General features: G+C 45.8%; 1 protein-coding gene across 4 annotated transcripts; it reads left to right on the forward strand.

Annotated features, from left to right (window-relative positions):
* The first annotated feature begins 9,555 nt into the window (after positions 1 to 9,555).
* Positions 9,556 to 17,893, forward strand: ZDHHC4 (zDHHC palmitoyltransferase 4). 4 transcript variants are annotated; one of them, XM_016213645.2, is made up of 8 exons: positions 9,556 to 9,611; positions 10,053 to 10,217; positions 10,818 to 10,941; positions 11,972 to 12,045; positions 12,511 to 12,689; positions 14,203 to 14,328; positions 15,477 to 15,721; positions 17,202 to 17,893. In XM_016213645.2, exons 2-8 carry the CDS (start codon positions 10,174 to 10,176, stop codon positions 17,490 to 17,492), a joined length of 1,083 nt encoding a protein of 360 aa, XP_016069131.2. In that variant the 5' UTR covers positions 9,556 to 9,611; positions 10,053 to 10,173; the 3' UTR covers positions 17,493 to 17,893. The 4 variants fall into 4 exon arrangements, with proteins under 4 accessions (XP_016069131.2, XP_016069133.1, XP_016069135.1 ...); XM_016213647.2 differs by having other exon boundaries at positions 10,053 to 10,243; positions 17,202 to 17,889; XM_016213649.2 differs by lacking the exons at positions 9,556 to 9,611; positions 10,053 to 10,217 and adding an exon at positions 10,263 to 10,350.
* The last annotated feature ends 35 nt before the right edge of the window (positions 17,894 to 17,928 follow it).

Consider the following 17,928-nt stretch of genomic DNA (forward strand, 5'->3'; position numbering starts at 1 on the left):
GCAGGTGCCGCGGCCCGCGGACGGAGCGCGGTGCAGGTGCCGCGGCCTCGGACTCTTGCCTGCCGCCGGCCCTCTGCTGCTCAGGGCCTTGGCGTCGGTTACTGATGCGCCCAAGCTGACAGCTGCAGTTTCTAAGGCAAAGTGATCCTCTGAGTAACCTGAGAAGGCCCCAGTTACCAGGTGGACCAGCAGGATGGCTGGACAGCTTGGCCAGGGCCCAGAGTGGCCAGGCCCCTGCTGCCGGGTCCTGGGGGGTGAGCAGTGGTCCTCAGGCAGGACTGAAGACGGACTGGAGCTGGGCCCCGGGCCGGATCCACCCACGAGGTCACAGAGCTTGGCAGGTGGATTGAGAGCACTCACCTGGGTGCTTTTGGGCTGAGGGTTGTCACTAGGTCTAGCTATGGCAGAGGACACTGACGAGATTCAATAGGGCCCCGGGATTCAGTCCCCACTGAGAACACCACAGCCAGAGTCCCATAGGCCAGGTTTTACTGGCAGGGCAAAGGGACAGCCAGGCCACGAAAAAGAAGAAGAAGAAGAAAAAAAAAAAAGGTCTAGATGGAAGAAAAGACGCTGGTTTAAGGAATTTTGGAGTCTGTAAAACTAAAGGCAGAAGGAACTGCATGTGGTCCTGCACTCTAGTCGGTAAAGTTGTTTCCGGTGGCGTACAGGCTAACAATTCAGAAATCACACTACACACTGCAGGTGCATTCCGGAGTTGGACAATTATGAAAGTGGACGGGGGACCCATGTCTCTCTCTGCTGGAGTGGGAGGTTACAGAGCAGCAAGGGGGAAAGCTAGGATGGTCCGTGCGGTCCTCGGTTAGCTTGCTACAGCTGCAGAAGGACGCAGGTAGAAATATTTATAGATATGTGTACGTACATAGGTCAGTATCTGAGCATACGTTTGCTTGCTCTGTCAGCAGGGAGGGCCTGGAAGCAAGGACACCCCAGCAGCAATGAGTATATCCAGTGCCACATATATATTTTTTAATGTTTTTATTGATTCTACAAAGAGAGGAAGGGAGAGGGAGAGAGAGAGAAACATCAGTCGGTTGCCTCCCATAGGCGCCCTGACGGGATGGAACCCTTAACTGGGAATCAAAACAGAGACCTTTCGTTGCTCCACATTTTTTTGGTAATTGGTATTATAAAGGTTATCTTGGATTTTAGCCCTAATGGGTAAGTTGTTGACATTTTAAATTGCTTTTTCCTAATGTTAAATGATGTTGAGCATCTTTTCATATGCTAATCTGTCATCCCTGTATCTTCTTTGGTGAGGTGTCTGTTCAGGTATTTTGACCATTAAACATTTTCTTTTGTAACTGTTGAATTTTAACAGTTTGGGTTTTTTTGTATACTCTGGATACAAGTTCTTTATCTTACATGATTTTACAAATACCTTCTCCCACTGGGTAACTTGTATTTTCATCTCTTTACCATGTTATTCACAAAGCAAAGTGTTTAATTTTGATAAAGTTTATCACATTTTGGGGATATTAATGCTTTGGGTGTTGTATCTAGAAACTCATTGCCAAACCCAAGGTTCTGTTGATTTTCTCCTAATTCACTTTTTTTTCTAGAAAACTGGAAAACATCCAGCCCAACCATGGCTCCCTGTCAGGAGAATGCTGTGCTTGATCTGACTCTTCCATGAGAAGAGGTCTTTTTTTAACCCTCACCTGAGGATATTTTTTCCATTGCTTTTCAGAGAGAGCGGAAGGGAAACAGAGGGAGAGGGAGAGAAACATCAATGTGAGAGAGACACATCATTGGTTGCTTCCTGCACTTGCCCCAAGCGGGCCCGGGGATTGGGCCTGCAACCAAGGTACATGCCCTTGGCCAGAATCAAACCTGGGCCCTTCTGTCCTTGGGCTGACGCTCTAACCACTGAGCCAAACCAGCCAGAACGAGACTTTTCTGCCCTTAAATAGCACCATGAAATGGGTCCTACTACTTCCAGGATCAGTTGTTTCCCTCTCAGATTCATATGGTGGATTCCTAACCCCAGGGCCTTGAAATGTGACTTTTTTGAGATAAGGCCTTTAAAGAGGTGCTTAAGTTAAAGTAAGGTTGTTAGGGTGGCCCTGATCCAACATGACTGGTATCCTTGTAAAAAGAGAAAATTTGGACACAGATGGCAGGGATGTGTGCACACAGGGGAAGGTGGCCATCAGCAAGCCAAAGAGGCGGGGGGGCGGGCTTCAGGAGAAACCAACCCTGCTGACACCGTGATCCCCAACTGCCAGCCTCCAGAACTGTGAGAGAAAAAATTTATATTAATACCAGTCTGTGGAACTTTGCTATGACAGCCTGAGAAATGAATGCACCACCACAGAGGAATTTTACCTGAATATGGCTGAGACTCTTCATTCACGATGCTTTGAGAGCTGGGTGAGTGGACTCGGCCAAGGAGAGCAAACGAGGGCAGGCCGGAATTGATTGGGAAAACCCAGACATCCGTTTGAAACTGGCTGGCATCTCCCTGTCTCCATGCCAAGTCTGCCTTCACACATCCAGCCACTCTGGACTGAGAAGAGCCAAACCGGGCATTACCATCTTGCAGTGACGTCAGGTACTCCTACCCAAAGCCTCTGAGGATATCTGTATTGTGTCCTAAGACCAAAGGCAGGGGAGAGATGGCTACCTGCTGGGGGATGGATGGAAGGGTTGGTCCAGATGACTCTCTGTCTCCATGACATGACCGCTGAAGTTGACCAATGACATAATGCCATTTTTCAGGGCAGGCTTGATGATCGGGATGGGGCCGTGCTATGGCTTTCACCTACTCAGACGGTGTATTAGTCAGTGTGATTAATGCTAGCTGCTGTAACAAATGCCCTCCCAAGTTTCATTGGTCACCTACGGCACAGTGTGGTGTGGGTTGGGTGGCCTTCCTGGATCAGGGGGAGGGCTACCCAGGCAGCTCTGTGCCATCTGTAGCGGGCTCTGAAGAGGAGTTTCTGGTCCAGAGAAGACATCAGAAGCTGGTGGGCTAGTCCACTGTCATCACTGAGCCAGGATGGGGCTTCTCACTACCCCAGGGACGTTTCATGGATTCTGTGGGACACTCATTCCAGGCCACTGCCATTGGCTCCCTGGAGAGATGAGCAAACTCTTCCCCTTTTTGGCTTCCATGGTGTTCTTTCCCGGTTCTCCTTAGGTTCCATCCATCCTAACCTGGCCTTCTTTGCCAGCTCCTCTTTGTCTGCGGGCCCCGTGATGTTGGACAGCCTCTGCCTCTTCTCTCTTTACACCTTCTCTCACCTCCTAAGGAATTGCATCCGTTCTGGGTGACCTTGCAGATCTGTGCTACTGCAGCATTGTGGCTAAAATTTCCTCCCCCTTCCTTTAAATACATGTTTCCTTGAGCCTACACTAGGAGACGGCTGCCAGGAAGGAATTTTATTAATAGATTTGCCCTTCAGTCTGGGAGTCCAAGGACATCCACTGCTCCTGCCATGCCCCAAGCACCCCACGTTTCCGCTGTTGCCCCTTCACCCATCCTGGGCTTAACCTTAATTTTGAGGGATATTTCTGACATATTTTTTCCATCATTCCAGATATTAGAACTTAGCGAGTACCTACCCAACGTCCACACCCCTTTCTAGTATTACCCAGGTCTCTGTCTGGAATCTGCCTCTCCCCGGAGCAGCGTATGTGATTTCGGAGAAACTGACCCCCCCTCCCTGCAGCTTCACTAGGGGGCTCATTTAACTCACCAAATGGCACACCCATTTTCCCGGCCCCACCGATTGGATCAGGGGTGAAGCTATGACTCAAGCTGGCCAGGGTGAGTCTCAGCACCCCCACCTGTAATGCCAGGACAAACCCCTCAACCTCCCCTCATTCTAAGTGAAGGTGGAAGCATGAAGCCCCAGGTGTGGCTGGCAGCCACCCCATCACCAGGAGGAAAGCTGGTCTGGGGATACAGCTGACACTGGGGTGGCAGAGTAAGGGACAAAAGGAACATCCATGTGTGGTGATGCCACTGAGCCACTGGTTCAAACCATTCCTGAAGCCTGCCCCCTCTCTGGACATTCCCGGGGCAGAAGCCAAGAGATCTCCTTTGCTGTTTAATCCAGTCTGAGCTGGGCTTACTATTATCTGCAACACAAAGAACCCTGACATCCCAAACCTCGTGTACCAGGAACACTTCCCGCTCTGTCCTGTATTGGTCACCTTTGTTAACTTTGAGGATTGCGTCTGTGATATTAGTGGCTGATATGGACTGAATGTGTTTTACATGCATCATCTCACTTAATCCTCATGACACCCTTTGAGGTTGACTCCTTCATCCCCACTTTACAGATAAGAAAACCAAGACGCAGAGAGGTTAAGTAGCTGGTCTGAAACCACACAGTTAGATGAGACAGATCCTGGACTGGAACGCAGGAAACCCGGCTCCTGAGCTCATACCCTTAACGCCTGCATGACTTCCCATCCAGTATTTTCATTCTGAATTTCATCCTGGAATTATATTCACGTCTGCTCTTCACAGAGCTCAGCATCAGTCCTGATTGCTGGGTATCGAGAGTGTTGACAAGGAAGTCATGACTTGGGGACACAAACCAAGCAGTGCCATTTTGTCTGTCCCCACAGCCCTGAGACAGCATGCACAATATTGCCTCATGTCTTTCTCTAGCTTTTTAAAAAAATATATATTTTTATTATTTTTAAAAATATATATATTTTTAATCCTTACCTGAGGATATTTTTTCCATTGCTTTTTCAGAGAGAGTGGGAGGGAGAGAGAGAGAAGAGAAACATCGATGGGAGAGAGACACATTGATTGGTTGCCTCCTGCAGGTACCCGGGCCGGGACCAGGGATTGAACCTGCAACCAAGGTACATGCCCTTGGCCAGGATCAAACCCAGGACCCTCCAGTCCATGGGCTGACACTCTAACCACTGAGCCAAACCAGCCAGGGCTAAATATATTTTTATTGATTTCATAGAGAGGAAGGGAGAGGGAGAGAGTGAGAAACATCAGTGATGAGAGAGTCACTGATCAGCTGCCTCCTGCGTGCCCCCCACAGGGGATCGAGCCCGCAACCCGGGCCTGTGCCCTGACTGGGAATCAGACCGGGATCTCCTGGATCCCAGGGCGATGCTCAGTGGCTGAGCCATGTTGGCCGGGCTCTAGCCTCCTTCTGGGTAACGTACAAACAAGCAGAGCACAAACTGTGTGCTTTATATGAAGGGGCAGACCATCCTCCGGCAGCCAGCCGGTACTTGCCTGTCTGCCTTTTCTCCAGGTCATCAGGTAGCTTGACTTTTCTGATGTCTCAGAGGCCATCCCGAGACAGCTTTTCAGCACTAACTCAATGTCCAGGGCTGGCTGCTCCTTTTGCTCAGTGCTGCTAGCCAAGGGGTGACCAAATTCCAACTGCAAGACTAACTCCTGGTCCCAATTAGGATAGAAAACTAGAATCTCTGATGAGAGGCATCAAGATGGTGGCTGGAAATAGGATCTCCAGATTTAGCAAATACAAATACAAGATCCCCAGTTAAATTTGAATCTCAGATAAGCAACAGATTTTTTTTAAAAAAAAATATCTTTATTGATTTCAGAGAGAAAAGGAGAGGGAGAGAGAGAGAGAGAAACATCATTGATCAAGCCCGCAACCCGGGCATGTGCCCTGACTGGGAATGGAACCCTGATCGCCTGGATCCTAGGTCGACGCTCAACCGCTGAGCCACGCCGGGCTGGGCCAGATAACTTTTAAGTGTAGTATGGTGCACATACAGGCTCATTTGAGAGATACCACAGCTGACGGTGTATTGGCGGCCAGAGTAGCAGAGCATTTGGGGTGACGAGAGCTGAAAAGTGCACCGGGTTAAGACCAGTAGAGGAGTGATCAGGAATGGAGATGCTGCCCTGATCATCCCTCTTGGACCTGGTCGCTGAACACAGTTGTTTAAGGGGCAGCAATCAAGGTAGCAAAGGCCAAGTGGAAGTTTGGAAGCGCAGACTGGCCATACCTCCACTATGCGCCGCATGGTGGCCCACCCACGGGCCAGAGGAGCTTTAGTTTTGGTGATATCCAGGATGGAGCTCCCTTGGGCATAACTCACTTTCTCTTTCTTTCATTCAGTGCATTTTTATTGAGCATCTACTATGTACTAGTCATTAAAATACTTGCTACTGATACAATAGTAAACAAACACAGACACAATCCTTGCCCTCCAACAAAAATGTTTTTCTTATATTTCTTTAAGCTTTTTTCTTGTTTTCTCCATTGTAAAATTGTTCTTGGCCAACAAATCACTGATTTAAAGCAAGCATCACGTGCTATTTGACTGTTGCAAATGGAGGTATGAAGTCCCATATCCCATTTCCGAAGCGCTGCCTCAGCCATTCCCGTGGGGACAGCAGATCGTGGTATAAAAAGGGTGGTTGATCCTGTCAACCGATCCTGGAGCAGGTAAAAAACTGATACCACAGGTCCAGTTTCAGGGGCCAACAGGAGCGGTTAGGAATGCTCTAAAGAGGGATTCTTTGCTGCATGTTTCACAGGGGACGCAATCCTGTGTATGAGCTCAAATTATATTTTTCGTTTTAGACTTAACAGTGTGTTTTCGCCTATGCTATTTATAAAATGCAAATGTCAAGGTTCATGCTGGGAGGTTTTGAAGAACAGTGGTTAACAAAAAGCCAGAAACACATGAGTTTTAGGAACTGATTGACCACTGAGAGATTTATCCTGAGAAAACATTTCAACTGAAAAAAAGCTATGACTATGTTACTTGCAAAACTATAATATTAGAAAGTAGGAAGTAATACAAATGTTCTTAACAATAATACAAATGTATCTTAACAATAAGATAATGTTAAGTCCATTATATTGTATCCCTGAATAATAATTAAAACTATTTAGAGGAAAAGCACTTAGAATAAATTAAAGAAGCAAAATTCAAAAATTGTCTAGATACTCTGCTTACAGCTATATGAACCTTTTAAATGAATATTAAACTCACATTTTTCATGTTTACATAAATACACAATAAAGTAGCGGTTAAGATATATAGTCATGCCTGGCTGGCGGGGCTCAGTGATTGAACACGGAACTATGATACAGGATCGTGGTTTGATTCCTGGTCAGGGCACATGCCAGACTGCGGGTTTGATTCCCAGGAGGGGCCTGCAAGAGGCAGCTGACCAATGACTCATCATTGATGTTTCTCTCTTTCCCTCTCTCTGAAATCAATAAAGATATATAAATATAAAAAGGTATATAGTCATGTATAAGATATAGTTAAAATATAGTCTTTTTCTTTGCTGTTATTTCTATGAGGTGAGGGAGATGAGCTAAGTCTGAGTTTGAACTGTGGTTCTAACGCTGTCTATCTCAATGACTCTAGGAAATTATTTAACTTCTCTATGTCTCCATTTCCTCATCTATAAAAGTGGTATAACAATATTTATCTCATAGAATTACTGTAAAGATTTAATGGTAAATATTTAAAAATTTTGAAGTCAGAACAGTATATGAAACTCAGGTGTTATAAGTGTTGGTCGAGTAAATAAATTTTGAAAAAGCCATTTTACCCATCAGAATGGCAAGGATTTGGAGAAACAAGGTCTCATAGACATTTGTAGCTGAAGATCAATTTAGTAGTATTTATTAAAATTAAAAATGTCCACACCCTGGCTAGTGTGGCTCAGTTGGTTGGAGCATCTTCCAGTGTACTGGAGGGTTGTGGGTTTGATTCCCGGTCAGGGCCACATACCTAGGTTTTGGGTTCAATCTGCGGTTGGGAGGCAATCAATCAATGTATCTCTTTCACATTGCTGTTTCTCTCCCCCCTCCCTCCTCTCTGGAATCAATAAAATAAAATTAAATTAAAAATGCCTACATGTTCTTTTGGCCCAGAAATTCTACCTAGAAAAATACACCTACTTAATGTGTAATGAAGCTCATTTCCACTGCAGCATTGTTTGGAACAGGAAAAACTGAAATTCAGCAAAATGTTTAGTAACAGATGATGTATTAGAGGTTGCAAACTGATAGTCGTTGGGCCAAATTTGTTTTTGCAGGTGCGTTGTGCCTAGCCTGACCAGTGTTTTAAATTTTTGAATTAGTTACCAACATTAAAAAATAAGATTTACTTTATTTAAAAATTCCATATTTTCAAAAACTCTTAAAGCACTGGAATCCAAGTTTACAATCCTTTGGTGGTCAAGAGGAGGTTGTTGTTTTTGTTTTGTATATTTTGACTCTTTTACAAGAATATAATATTGTATTACTTTCATAAAAAAAAAAAAAAAAAAGGCAGCCCAGTACAACATAACATAGGGGATCAAACCAAGATTCAGTTAGTCTCAACTGAAACCATCCAGAAACGAATATGGATAAAAAATAAAGTTCTGCATTTATGAGAAAAAAAAAAAAAGCTAACTCGAAACACTTCACCTCCAGCTCAGAACTAACCAGCAGGGCGGTGAATGAGCTGCAGACGCTGAGGGATCCAGCCCACTCTGGATGTGATAAGGCTCCATCCATAACCAGTCTTCCCCCGGGACATCGCATCTGCTTTCTTATATATATTTATTGATTTCAGAGAGAGGAAGGTTGAGGGACAGAGAGAGAAACATCAGTGAGGAGAGAGTCCTCCCTGATCGGCTGCCTCCCCTCCTCCCGCAGGCCCCCAGGCGGGGCGAGCCCGCACCCCCAGCACGTGCTGACCGGGAATGGAGCCCCCATCTCCTGGATACCAGGTCGCTGCTCAACCGCTGAGCCACGCCCGGCCCGCACATCTTCTGTGTATCCAAGTTCACGAAGGTCTCGCATACAATGTAGCAGAAGGTGCCCAGCTCAGTAAGTCTTTGTTTAAAAGAAAAAAGCTTTTCCTTTTGGGGTAGGGCAGCAAAACCAGACAGGAAATGAGTTTCAGGCCAGCGTTTGGAGATCAGACATTCCCCCCTCAAAGGGAGGACGGGCCTGGCTCCCCGAGGCAGGTTTTCAGAGGCGTCAGGAATAGACCGGCCTCGGCGGATTCAGAGGCGCTCAGAGCAGAGGAACCGCCACAGGGGACCTCGCGGGGCTAAGTTTGGAAGCAGCTCTTCCCACTGCTCACCCCGGGGTCAACTACCATCAAACGGCTTTCCTTCTAATCCTCCAGGCTTGTCCTGGGCAAAGCTCCGAGCTGCTCCGAGACGGCGGGAGCGCCATCCCCACGGCGGAGAGCAAGGCCGCCGCCCCGCGCGGAGGCGCCGCGGGGACCCCTGGAGGGCCTGCCCCGGGCTGCCCCGGGCCCCTTCTCGGCCCCACCCAGGCGCTGCGCGGCTCCGTCCGCTTCGCAGCACCGGCGTCCGCGCCCGCGCCCGCGCCAGGCCCAGGGCGGCCTTTCTGTAAGATTTTTGGAAACGCGCCGTGGAGCCCGACCTTCCAGCCGTCAGACTCCACCAGAGTCCGCAGGCGCGGAACTGGGAAACGAGGGCAACCCCTGCGGAGGCGGAACGCGAACCGCGGGACCCGCACTTCCGCAGGAAGTCGGCCCGGCCGCCGGCGTCGCGTGCTGACGCCACGGGTGCGACGGAAGTCAGGGGGCGCGTCCTGGAGGCGCCGCCGCGGTGCCCCAGGGGGGCTGGTCGGTCTCTCTAGGAGGTAAGGCGGCCTCCCCTGGGCGCTCGGATACCCGGGGTGGCGCTGGGCCGTCCTTCTGGCAGTATGACCGCCCTTCTCACTTCCACCCCGCCCGGGGCCCGGGCACCCCCAGTGTCCCCTGTCCACCCCCCCCTCCCCGCTCTAGGTTCCCGCCCCTGGGGAAGCTCCTGCGAGGCTCACCGGCCGTGACCCTAGGATAGAGTAGTTTCGGGGAGTCCTTTCTGCAGGGTCCCCAGCGTGGGCATCTCAGGGATAGGTATCCAAGGCTCCCCGCGTGTTTCTCCCCTATTAGCTTTTTCTTCAGAAGCCTTATAAACCCCGTTCAACCTGAGGGGTCTCAATATCCCCCGACTTCCAAATTCTTGTCCCCAGTGTATTCCTCCCCTGCCTCCCATTTCGTGAGTCGTCTTATGTGAGTGTTGCGTTGATCTGTCTTTGCAGCCAGATTCAGCGGCCTGGAGGAACCATGTCTCCTGCAGCTGTGGGCGCCCCCTGCTGTTCCAGGCGCTTGCCTCTGCACAGGAGACGCCCTTTGAATTCTCTCTGAACGTTGGGAGTAGGAATGCCAGAGCTGCCTGCAGAGAAAGTTATCCAAACGAGGAACATGTAGGCGGAGGGCCTTGAGTCACCTCGTGAGAATTGCTGCTTTTTGTTTACTCCGTCTTCTTCGCGTGCATAGTTTCTAGTTGGTTCTCTCCATTGGAAGTCTGACCCAGAATCGTATTTACTGAGGCCAAAAGTAACCATCTCCAGTTTCTTAAATACATGCCTGTATTCATTCATCCCTTCTCAGCTTGAGCCTGGGCCCTTGACAGCTTCTAGGAGATGCTTGGTCCAATGGCACTACCAACATATTCTTTTGGCTACATTCTGTGTTAATATCTGTGTGAATATTTATATTTAATGAAGTAGAAGAATGATTTGTTGCGGGGGGGAGGGAAGGTGGATGCATTTTGCATATTCATCTCCACTTTATTTTGGAATTTGCAGATAGGAGATGCCCCAAAGCAGATCACCGTGGTTTGATTAGGGAATTTTGGAGGAGAAAGCGGGCTCAGGACATTCTGGGAGGCCTGATGGAAGAGGCAGTGTGTGCTTGAGGGCTGTGAGTTTTGTTTTGGGAGCCATTTAGGGAGTCGATGTATGAGAATATGAACTGTGGGATGAATCTCTCAGTATAGTCACACTCTTTCTGTTTCTTTCTAGCCCCAGGATGGACTTTCTGGTTCTCTTCATGTTCTACTTGGCTTTAGTGCTGATTGGTGGTGTTATGATCTGCATCTGCTTAAAAACCCAGTACCTGAAAGGTGTGGTCAGAGGAGGCTCACAGGTAACAATGATGCTTGGACACCACTGGATTTTGAATATCACCAGTCTAAAAGGCTTCCAGTTTCCTGACAGAACAGAAAAGAGATGCCATCTTTATTCATTTGTTCACTTGTACTTTCATTTATGGCAGTTGTGGTATATTCCAAAGTCTCACTCTCTCTCGTTTTTTTTTTCTTATTGTTGAAAGTAATCTTGTATTGATGCTTTGAGAGAAAGTAGCATTCATAAGGTTGGCTAATTTTTTCTGGATTTGATGCCTGTAATTGGGCATGGATTTGAGCAGTGTCTGCCTGGAGGGGCCTCATGGGTGAAACTGGGTGATATAGAAGCAGAAAGCTGAGCATTGGACTGCCCACACTCCTTCAGGGATCAAAGTGAGCAAAATTGGGTTGAGGAGCTCTTGGGAAGGGGTTGACTTGGGAGGGTCCCGGGCTAATGGCCAGTAATCTGGAAGTGGATTTTGGGATTGAACCCAAGGCAGGGAAAGGAGTGACGTTCACATTAGCATTACCTGATTCAAGCATTACCTGATCCATCTACTCTGCTCACCTTCCTTTGCTTGAAGACCCTGACATGTTACCTTCTTTGATGTCAGGGTGGAAAATGGAGTAATTTGCCTCGAAGGCCAACTGAGGGAAGCCACCCTCTTCTTTTTTTTTTTTAAATACGTTTTTCTTGATTTCAGAGAGAGTAAGGGAGAGGGAGAGAGAGATAGAAACATCAATGATGAGAGAGAGTCATTGGTCAGCTGCCTCCTGCACACCCCCTAATGGAGGTCAAGCCTGAAACCCAGGCATGTGCCCTGACTGGGAATTGAACCATGACCTCCTGGTTCGTAGTTCGACGCTCAACCACTGAGCTACATGGTCTGGGCAAGCTACCCTCTTTATTCTCTCTTAAGTCTCCTCTCTGCCCATATGCAGAAACACAATATCATCAGTATTGTTAGCTGAATGTGAAGCATCTAATTCGGGGGGTGGGGCGGGATGAAAATTGAAATTGAATGTTTCTCTTTTCTTTTTTTTTTTTAGATATTTTCTTATGTAATTCCAGAATGCCTTCAGAGAGCCATGCTAAGATTGCTTCATTACCTCTTCCATACACGGTACTTCTTTTCTGTTTGGGTTGTTAATTGTTGCTGTCCTGTAGCTTCAGGAAGCTCCCTGTGGTTCCCAGTGTGATACAGAGAAGGGTGCTGCAAAGGATCGAGACTCCTGGGTTCAGAACCTCTCCTCATAATCTGCCTTTTCTCTCTGGGGGTTGGCCGTGTCTGCTCTTAAACAGAAGTATTTAAAGGGTAGGAAAATATTGATAACACATTTCCATAAAGAGAAATATATTCTGACCTGAGATCTCAGTTCCCAAGACAGATGGTGATGATAAGACAATATTTATTGAGTACTTACTAGGTGCTGGGCACCATGCCAGGCGTTTCCCATAGCTTCTCACGTAACCCTTACTAGTACCTCAAGCCCAAAGGGAGTAGTTGGCTGCCGGTTACCTGTCCTGAGTGCTGCATGATCTCCCTGTGGAGAGGCCCCAGGAACAAGCCGGTGCCCCTTCCTTTCAGGAACCACACCTTCATCGTGCTGCACCTCGCCTTGCAAGGGGCGGTTTACGCTGAATACACCTGGGAGATGCTTGGCTACTGTCAGGAGCTGGACTTCTCCCTGTCTTACCTTCTGCTGCCCTATCTGCTGCTGATTGCAAACCTGGTTTTTTTCACCCTGAGTTGTGTAACTGACCCTGGTAAGTTGAGGTTCAACTGTCAGCCTTACGAATAGTGCCGCAGACAAGTAGTGATGCCTTGAAGGACTTTGTGAAAGATTTGATAGTGTTTGCACGATCTTTCCGTTTTGAGTGTTTTCAAATTTTTTTGTTCTTTGACCCATGGGCTATTTAGAACAGTTTAAAAATTTCCATATAAATTTTTTAGTTTAATTTTTTTGTTACTTCCACTTGATTGTGTTATATATAGAGCTTATGGTCTGTAGGATACAATTTCTTTTGAAAATTTTATTGATATTTGCGTTATGTCTGGGCGTGTGGTTTTTGTAAGTGTTCGACGTGTGCTTGAAAAGAATTTGTTCTGGGATACAGAGAACTGTATAAGTACGTTATATCAAGCTTGTTAATTATGTTTAAATCTTTTATATTTGCACTAATTTTTGTAATAAAAACAAATTATGTTATCTCATTCTGATGGTAGATATGACAGAGTCCTTTTAAGTTTTTGTTTCACATATCCAAAGCTAGTGTCTGTGTGTGTGTCTATGTAAGTTATATATATAATCTTATTGGATCACTTATGTTTACAATTAGTATTGTCTCTTCCTTGAATCTCTTTTCAAACTATAATGAGCCTCTATCACTGGTGATTGCTTTCAAGGCTTTTTTGTCTGATATTAATATTATTATACTTTCTTTCTTTTGATTGATATTTGCTTGTTTTTCCTCCATTCTTTTACTTTTAACGTTTCTTGTCCTTGAATCATTAAATGTCGATCAGCTGTTGAACAGATAAGTAAAATGTAGAATGCCTATCCAATGGACTATTACTCAGCAAGAAGAAGGAATGAAGTACTCACACTTACACCTGCTACAGCATGGGGAAACCTTGAAAATATTATGTTAGTGAAAGAAGCCATATACAAAAGACCACATATTATATGATTCTATTTATATAAAGTATCCAGAAAAGGCAAATCCATGGAGACAGATGTATTGATTAGTGGTTGCCAGAAGTTAGGGGATTAGAGAGGAATGGGGAGTGACTGCTAAAGGATTTTTTTGGGGGGTGATATAAATGTTCTAAAATTGTGGTGTTGGTTGCACAAGCCTGTGGATATGCTAAAGCCATTGAATTGTACATTTTAAATGGGTGATTTTTTTTTAAATAGTATATCTTTATTGATTTCAGAGAGAGGAAGAGAGAGAAACATCAATGATAAGAGAGTCATTGATCGGCTGCCTCCTGCATCCCCCACCAGGGATCAAGCACGCAACCTGGGCACATGCCCTGACCAGGAATCGAACCAGGATCTCCTGGATCATAGGTCAATGCTCAATCGCTGAGCCACGCCTGGCCAGGCTGGGTGAATTGGTTTTTTTAATGTATCTCAGTAAAGCTGTTACAAATTATAAAATGAATTATTTAAATATTAAATATGGCAGTTTTAATTGTGCTGTGTCAGGGCAGGTTTTGTGAATAGCAAGTCCACTGCATTGCTTGAAACTGACTTTTGTCCTTAATGTTTTCCAGGTACCATAACAAAAGCAAACGAATCATTGTTTCTTCAAGTTTACGAATTCGATGAAGTGATGTTCCTAAGGAATGTGAGGTGCTCTACTTGTGATTTAAGGAAACCAGCACGATCCAAGCACTGCAGTAAGTGTGGCCCTGGCTGCCCCAGCTCTACCCTCTCACAGCAGACACTGGCTTTGTCCATAAGGGAATATTACAGAAGTTGAGAAGCAGGGCCATTTGACTCCTAGACATGGGCAACCCTTGCTGGTAGATGCTGGATAGTGGTTTCTTTCAGATGACAGGAGGTGAGGTCTTGTGTTCTTGTATAGTGCCCAACTCTCAGTCCTGGGCATGACAGCCCTTCCTTTGCCACGCGGCTGAGCATGCTGCCCCACAGATGTTTCTGCAGGGTATTGTGCCTGCAGATTTCAGTCCTGGCAGAGCCTGTTTATCTGGGGAGTTACCAACATTCTAGAGCTGTCCAACAAAAATATAATGTGAGCCGCTCGTATGATTTTAAATTTTCTAGTAGCCACCTTACAAAAGTAAAAAGAAATAGTTGAAATTAATTTTAATCATATAATTTATTCAACCAAGCATATCTATAATACTATTTTAACATGTAATCAATATTAAAAAATCATTCATGGGATAGTTTATAGTTTATAGTCTCTTTTTTCATTCTAAGTCTTTGAACCTGCTGTATATTTTATGTTTGTAGCACCTCTCATCCAGACACTAAATTTTCACTGGGAATACTGGATCTATATTCAGTTTTCATAAAACTTAAAGCTGGAAGATCAGATTTACTTGCCCAAGCTATTCCAAACATTCTTAAAAGTTTTTTAGTAACTGAGTCAGTACCAAAATGTCATTTCCTTTAATAACCACATCTACATTGACATAATGGTTCAACTTTATCAGAAGAATTGATTTGACTTTAAAGCAAAAGCATTAGTTTTAAAACTGCCTACATTACATAAATTCACTCTTTTATCCTCTCACTGTTACATTGAACTCAAAAGGAATATTGTACAAATTGAAAAACTGTAAATTTATTGATGTCAACAAAGTACTCAAGTGTATCTCATAGCCGCATATCAAGTGCTCAGCACCCACATGTGGCTGGGTTCGTGGCTGCTGTTTTGGACACTGCAGTCCTAAAAGCTTGGTGACAGCAGCTGCCATTTCCCCAGCTTGTACTGCCAGTTTGTAGAAATGTCAGTAGGTGTGCGTGGTGTCATTGCCTCAAGGACCAACCCAGGGCTGTGCTCCCTGTTTCTGTGCAGGTGTGTGTAACCGGTGTGTACACCGTTTTGACCATCACTGTGTTTGGGTGAACAACTGCATCGGGGCCTGGAACGCCAGGTACTTCCTCATCTACCTCCTGACGCTGACAGCGTCAGCTGCCACCATGGCCATTGTAACCACTGTGTTTCTGGTCCGGTTGGTAGTGTTGTCAGACTTGTACCTGGGGACTTATGTTGATGACCTTGGACACTCCCAGGTTATTGACACCATCTTTCTTATTCAGGTAATTGATTATTCAGGTAATTATGTTGTGAGCTGTATGTTTCTCATTTCCAGTTTCAAAATTGGAAAAAGGACATTTGTTTTCCCAGTAAAAGCCATTATTTTTTTGTTTTTTTAAAATATGTCTTCACTGATTTCAGAGAGAGGAAGGGAGAGGGAGAGAGAGAGAAACATTACTGATGAGAGAGAGTCATTGATGAGCTGCCTCCCGCACGCCCCCCCTGGGGATCGAGCCCGCAACCCGGGCCTGTGCCCTGACCGGGAATTGAACCTCGATCTCCTGGATCATAGGTCGATGCTCAACTGCTGAGCCATGCTGGCCTGGCAAAGCCATTACTTTTTTAAAAAATTGATATATAATCTTTTAAATTTGGTAAATGATTCACATACCATAAAATTCACCCTTTTAGAGTATGCAACTCAGTGTATATATATAATACATATAGGGTGTCTCAAAAATATGTATACACACTTTAACAGCTGATTTCTATTTTGAAAATGAAATGTATTTTAATCAACACTGCTTTTATAATTAAAGTGTTTTATAAAATCATTTTATTTTGCATTACTGTTGTACACCTTAAGCTTTCTCAGTGTTTTATGTCAATTATATCTCAAAGCTGGAGCAGCGGAAGAACATGTAAAACATCTTTAAAAAAAAATTAAATGAAAACTTAGACCCCTCTCCTTCCCTCCCAACACTTTCACTACCCAGAGGCCTTAGCTTTTGTAGTTTGGTGTGGGTATTTCAGGCTTTTTCCTATGTTTGCTATATTGCCATATGTGTCCACAGAGCCATTTTTGTGTTTGTACAAATAGGGTCCCATTGTGATCCCTGCCTCTTGTCTTTCTCACCGGGCAGTAAATTACCGGCATCTTTTCCAGATTAGTACATAGAAATTCCCTTCACTTTATTGGCTCCTTATTATTCCATTATTCCATACTCTGTCCAGAGTTTTATTCCTCCTCCTGGAGGGACATTTCGCTGTGTATTTTGGGAGAGGACTGTTAAAATCAGTGCCACTGTACAGTGCATACACCTGTGAGACTGATCTCTTCTGTCCATCTGACTCTGAATAATTATAAAGGCAGTGTTTATTAAAATACACTTCATTTTCAAAATGTTACAGAAATCAGCTGTTGAAGTGTGTATGTATATTTTGGGACACTGAGATCTACATGTATTTTATAAGTAGCTAACTGGCATAGCACCATCTCCTGGGCATCCTTCCCTTTTCCTTGTGTCTACACTTTGTTTTTCCCTTATTACACTCTTGCACATACTAGGATGTCTTCCTGGGCTGTTGGTTAGTGCTGTATGTGCTTCTCATTTGCGTTCAGTGGGTCAGATGTGCACGGAGGTGGGTGAGCTGGGCAGGCAGCTCTGACAGTCTCATGGACAGAACCAGGGCTGGCGGGTGCTGAGCCTTACTTGTGTCAGAGCCCAGCTGCCTAATGTACTTCTTCTTCTCTGCCCCCAGTACCTGTTTCTGACCTTCCCAAGGATTGTCTTCTTGCTGGGCTTTGTCATGGTGCTGAGCTTCCTCCTGGGCGGCTTCCTGTGCTTTGCTCTATACCTGGCTGCCACCAACCAGACTACGAACGAGTGGTGCAGAGGTGATCAAGCCTGGTGCCAGCGTTGTCCGCAAGTGGCCGGGGCCCCATCAGCAGAGCCCCGGGTCTACCGGAACATTCACTCCCACGGACTTTGGAGCAACCTTGGAGAGATCTTTTTACCTGCCGCTACACATTTTGAGAGAAAGAAGAAATGAAAATGAGAAGAGTGTTATTGCTTTTTAAATATAGTGTACATTTATTTATGCCCATGGATACTTACTTTCTAAGCATTAGTTTTTCCTGTTTTCTGCTCTGTATTTATAAATCTGCTCTCAGTGGTTCAGGAAGGTAAGAGAAAAGTAGGATTTCCTGAGTGCCTGGGAGGAATTCCCCTCGCTCGTCCTTGCTCTCTCGGCGGGTGGGACCAAGCTTCTCTGAAGTCCTGGTGACTTCCCAGAGGTTCCAGTTGACCTGGGCCTCCCACTAGACTTGGTTCCTGAACAGGAGGGGCCTCATGGCTGTGTCCCCTGATGTGTAGGAGGGTCTCAGCGACTTGGAGTTGTGCTGGCTGTGCCTTCTTGATTCCCTTCCCATTGCTCCCAGAGAAAGGCCTTGGTTTTTTTTCGTTTCCTTAACCATGCCCAGCATCCT

The sequence above is a fragment of the Miniopterus natalensis genome, chromosome 4, assembly GCF_054644295.1.
Source record: "Miniopterus natalensis isolate mMinNat1 chromosome 4, mMinNat1.hap1, whole genome shotgun sequence".
Lineage (NCBI taxonomy): Eukaryota > Metazoa > Chordata > Mammalia > Chiroptera > Miniopteridae > Miniopterus > Miniopterus natalensis.

What these genes read in the sequence shown, in the direction of transcription:
- ZDHHC4 (XM_016213645.2), top strand. Translation starts at nt 10,174, where the DNA reads ATGCCAGAGCTGCCTGCAGAGAAAGTTATCCAAACGAGGAACAT. An exon ending in GAGTTGTGTAACTGACCCTG is followed by an intron (nt 12,690 to 14,202) that starts GTAAGTTGAGGT and finishes AATGTTTTCCAG; the next exon opens with GTACCATAACAAAAGCAAAC. An exon ending in ACACCATCTTTCTTATTCAG is followed by an intron (nt 15,722 to 17,201) that starts GTAATTGATTAT and finishes CTCTGCCCCCAG; the next exon opens with TACCTGTTTCTGACCTTCCC.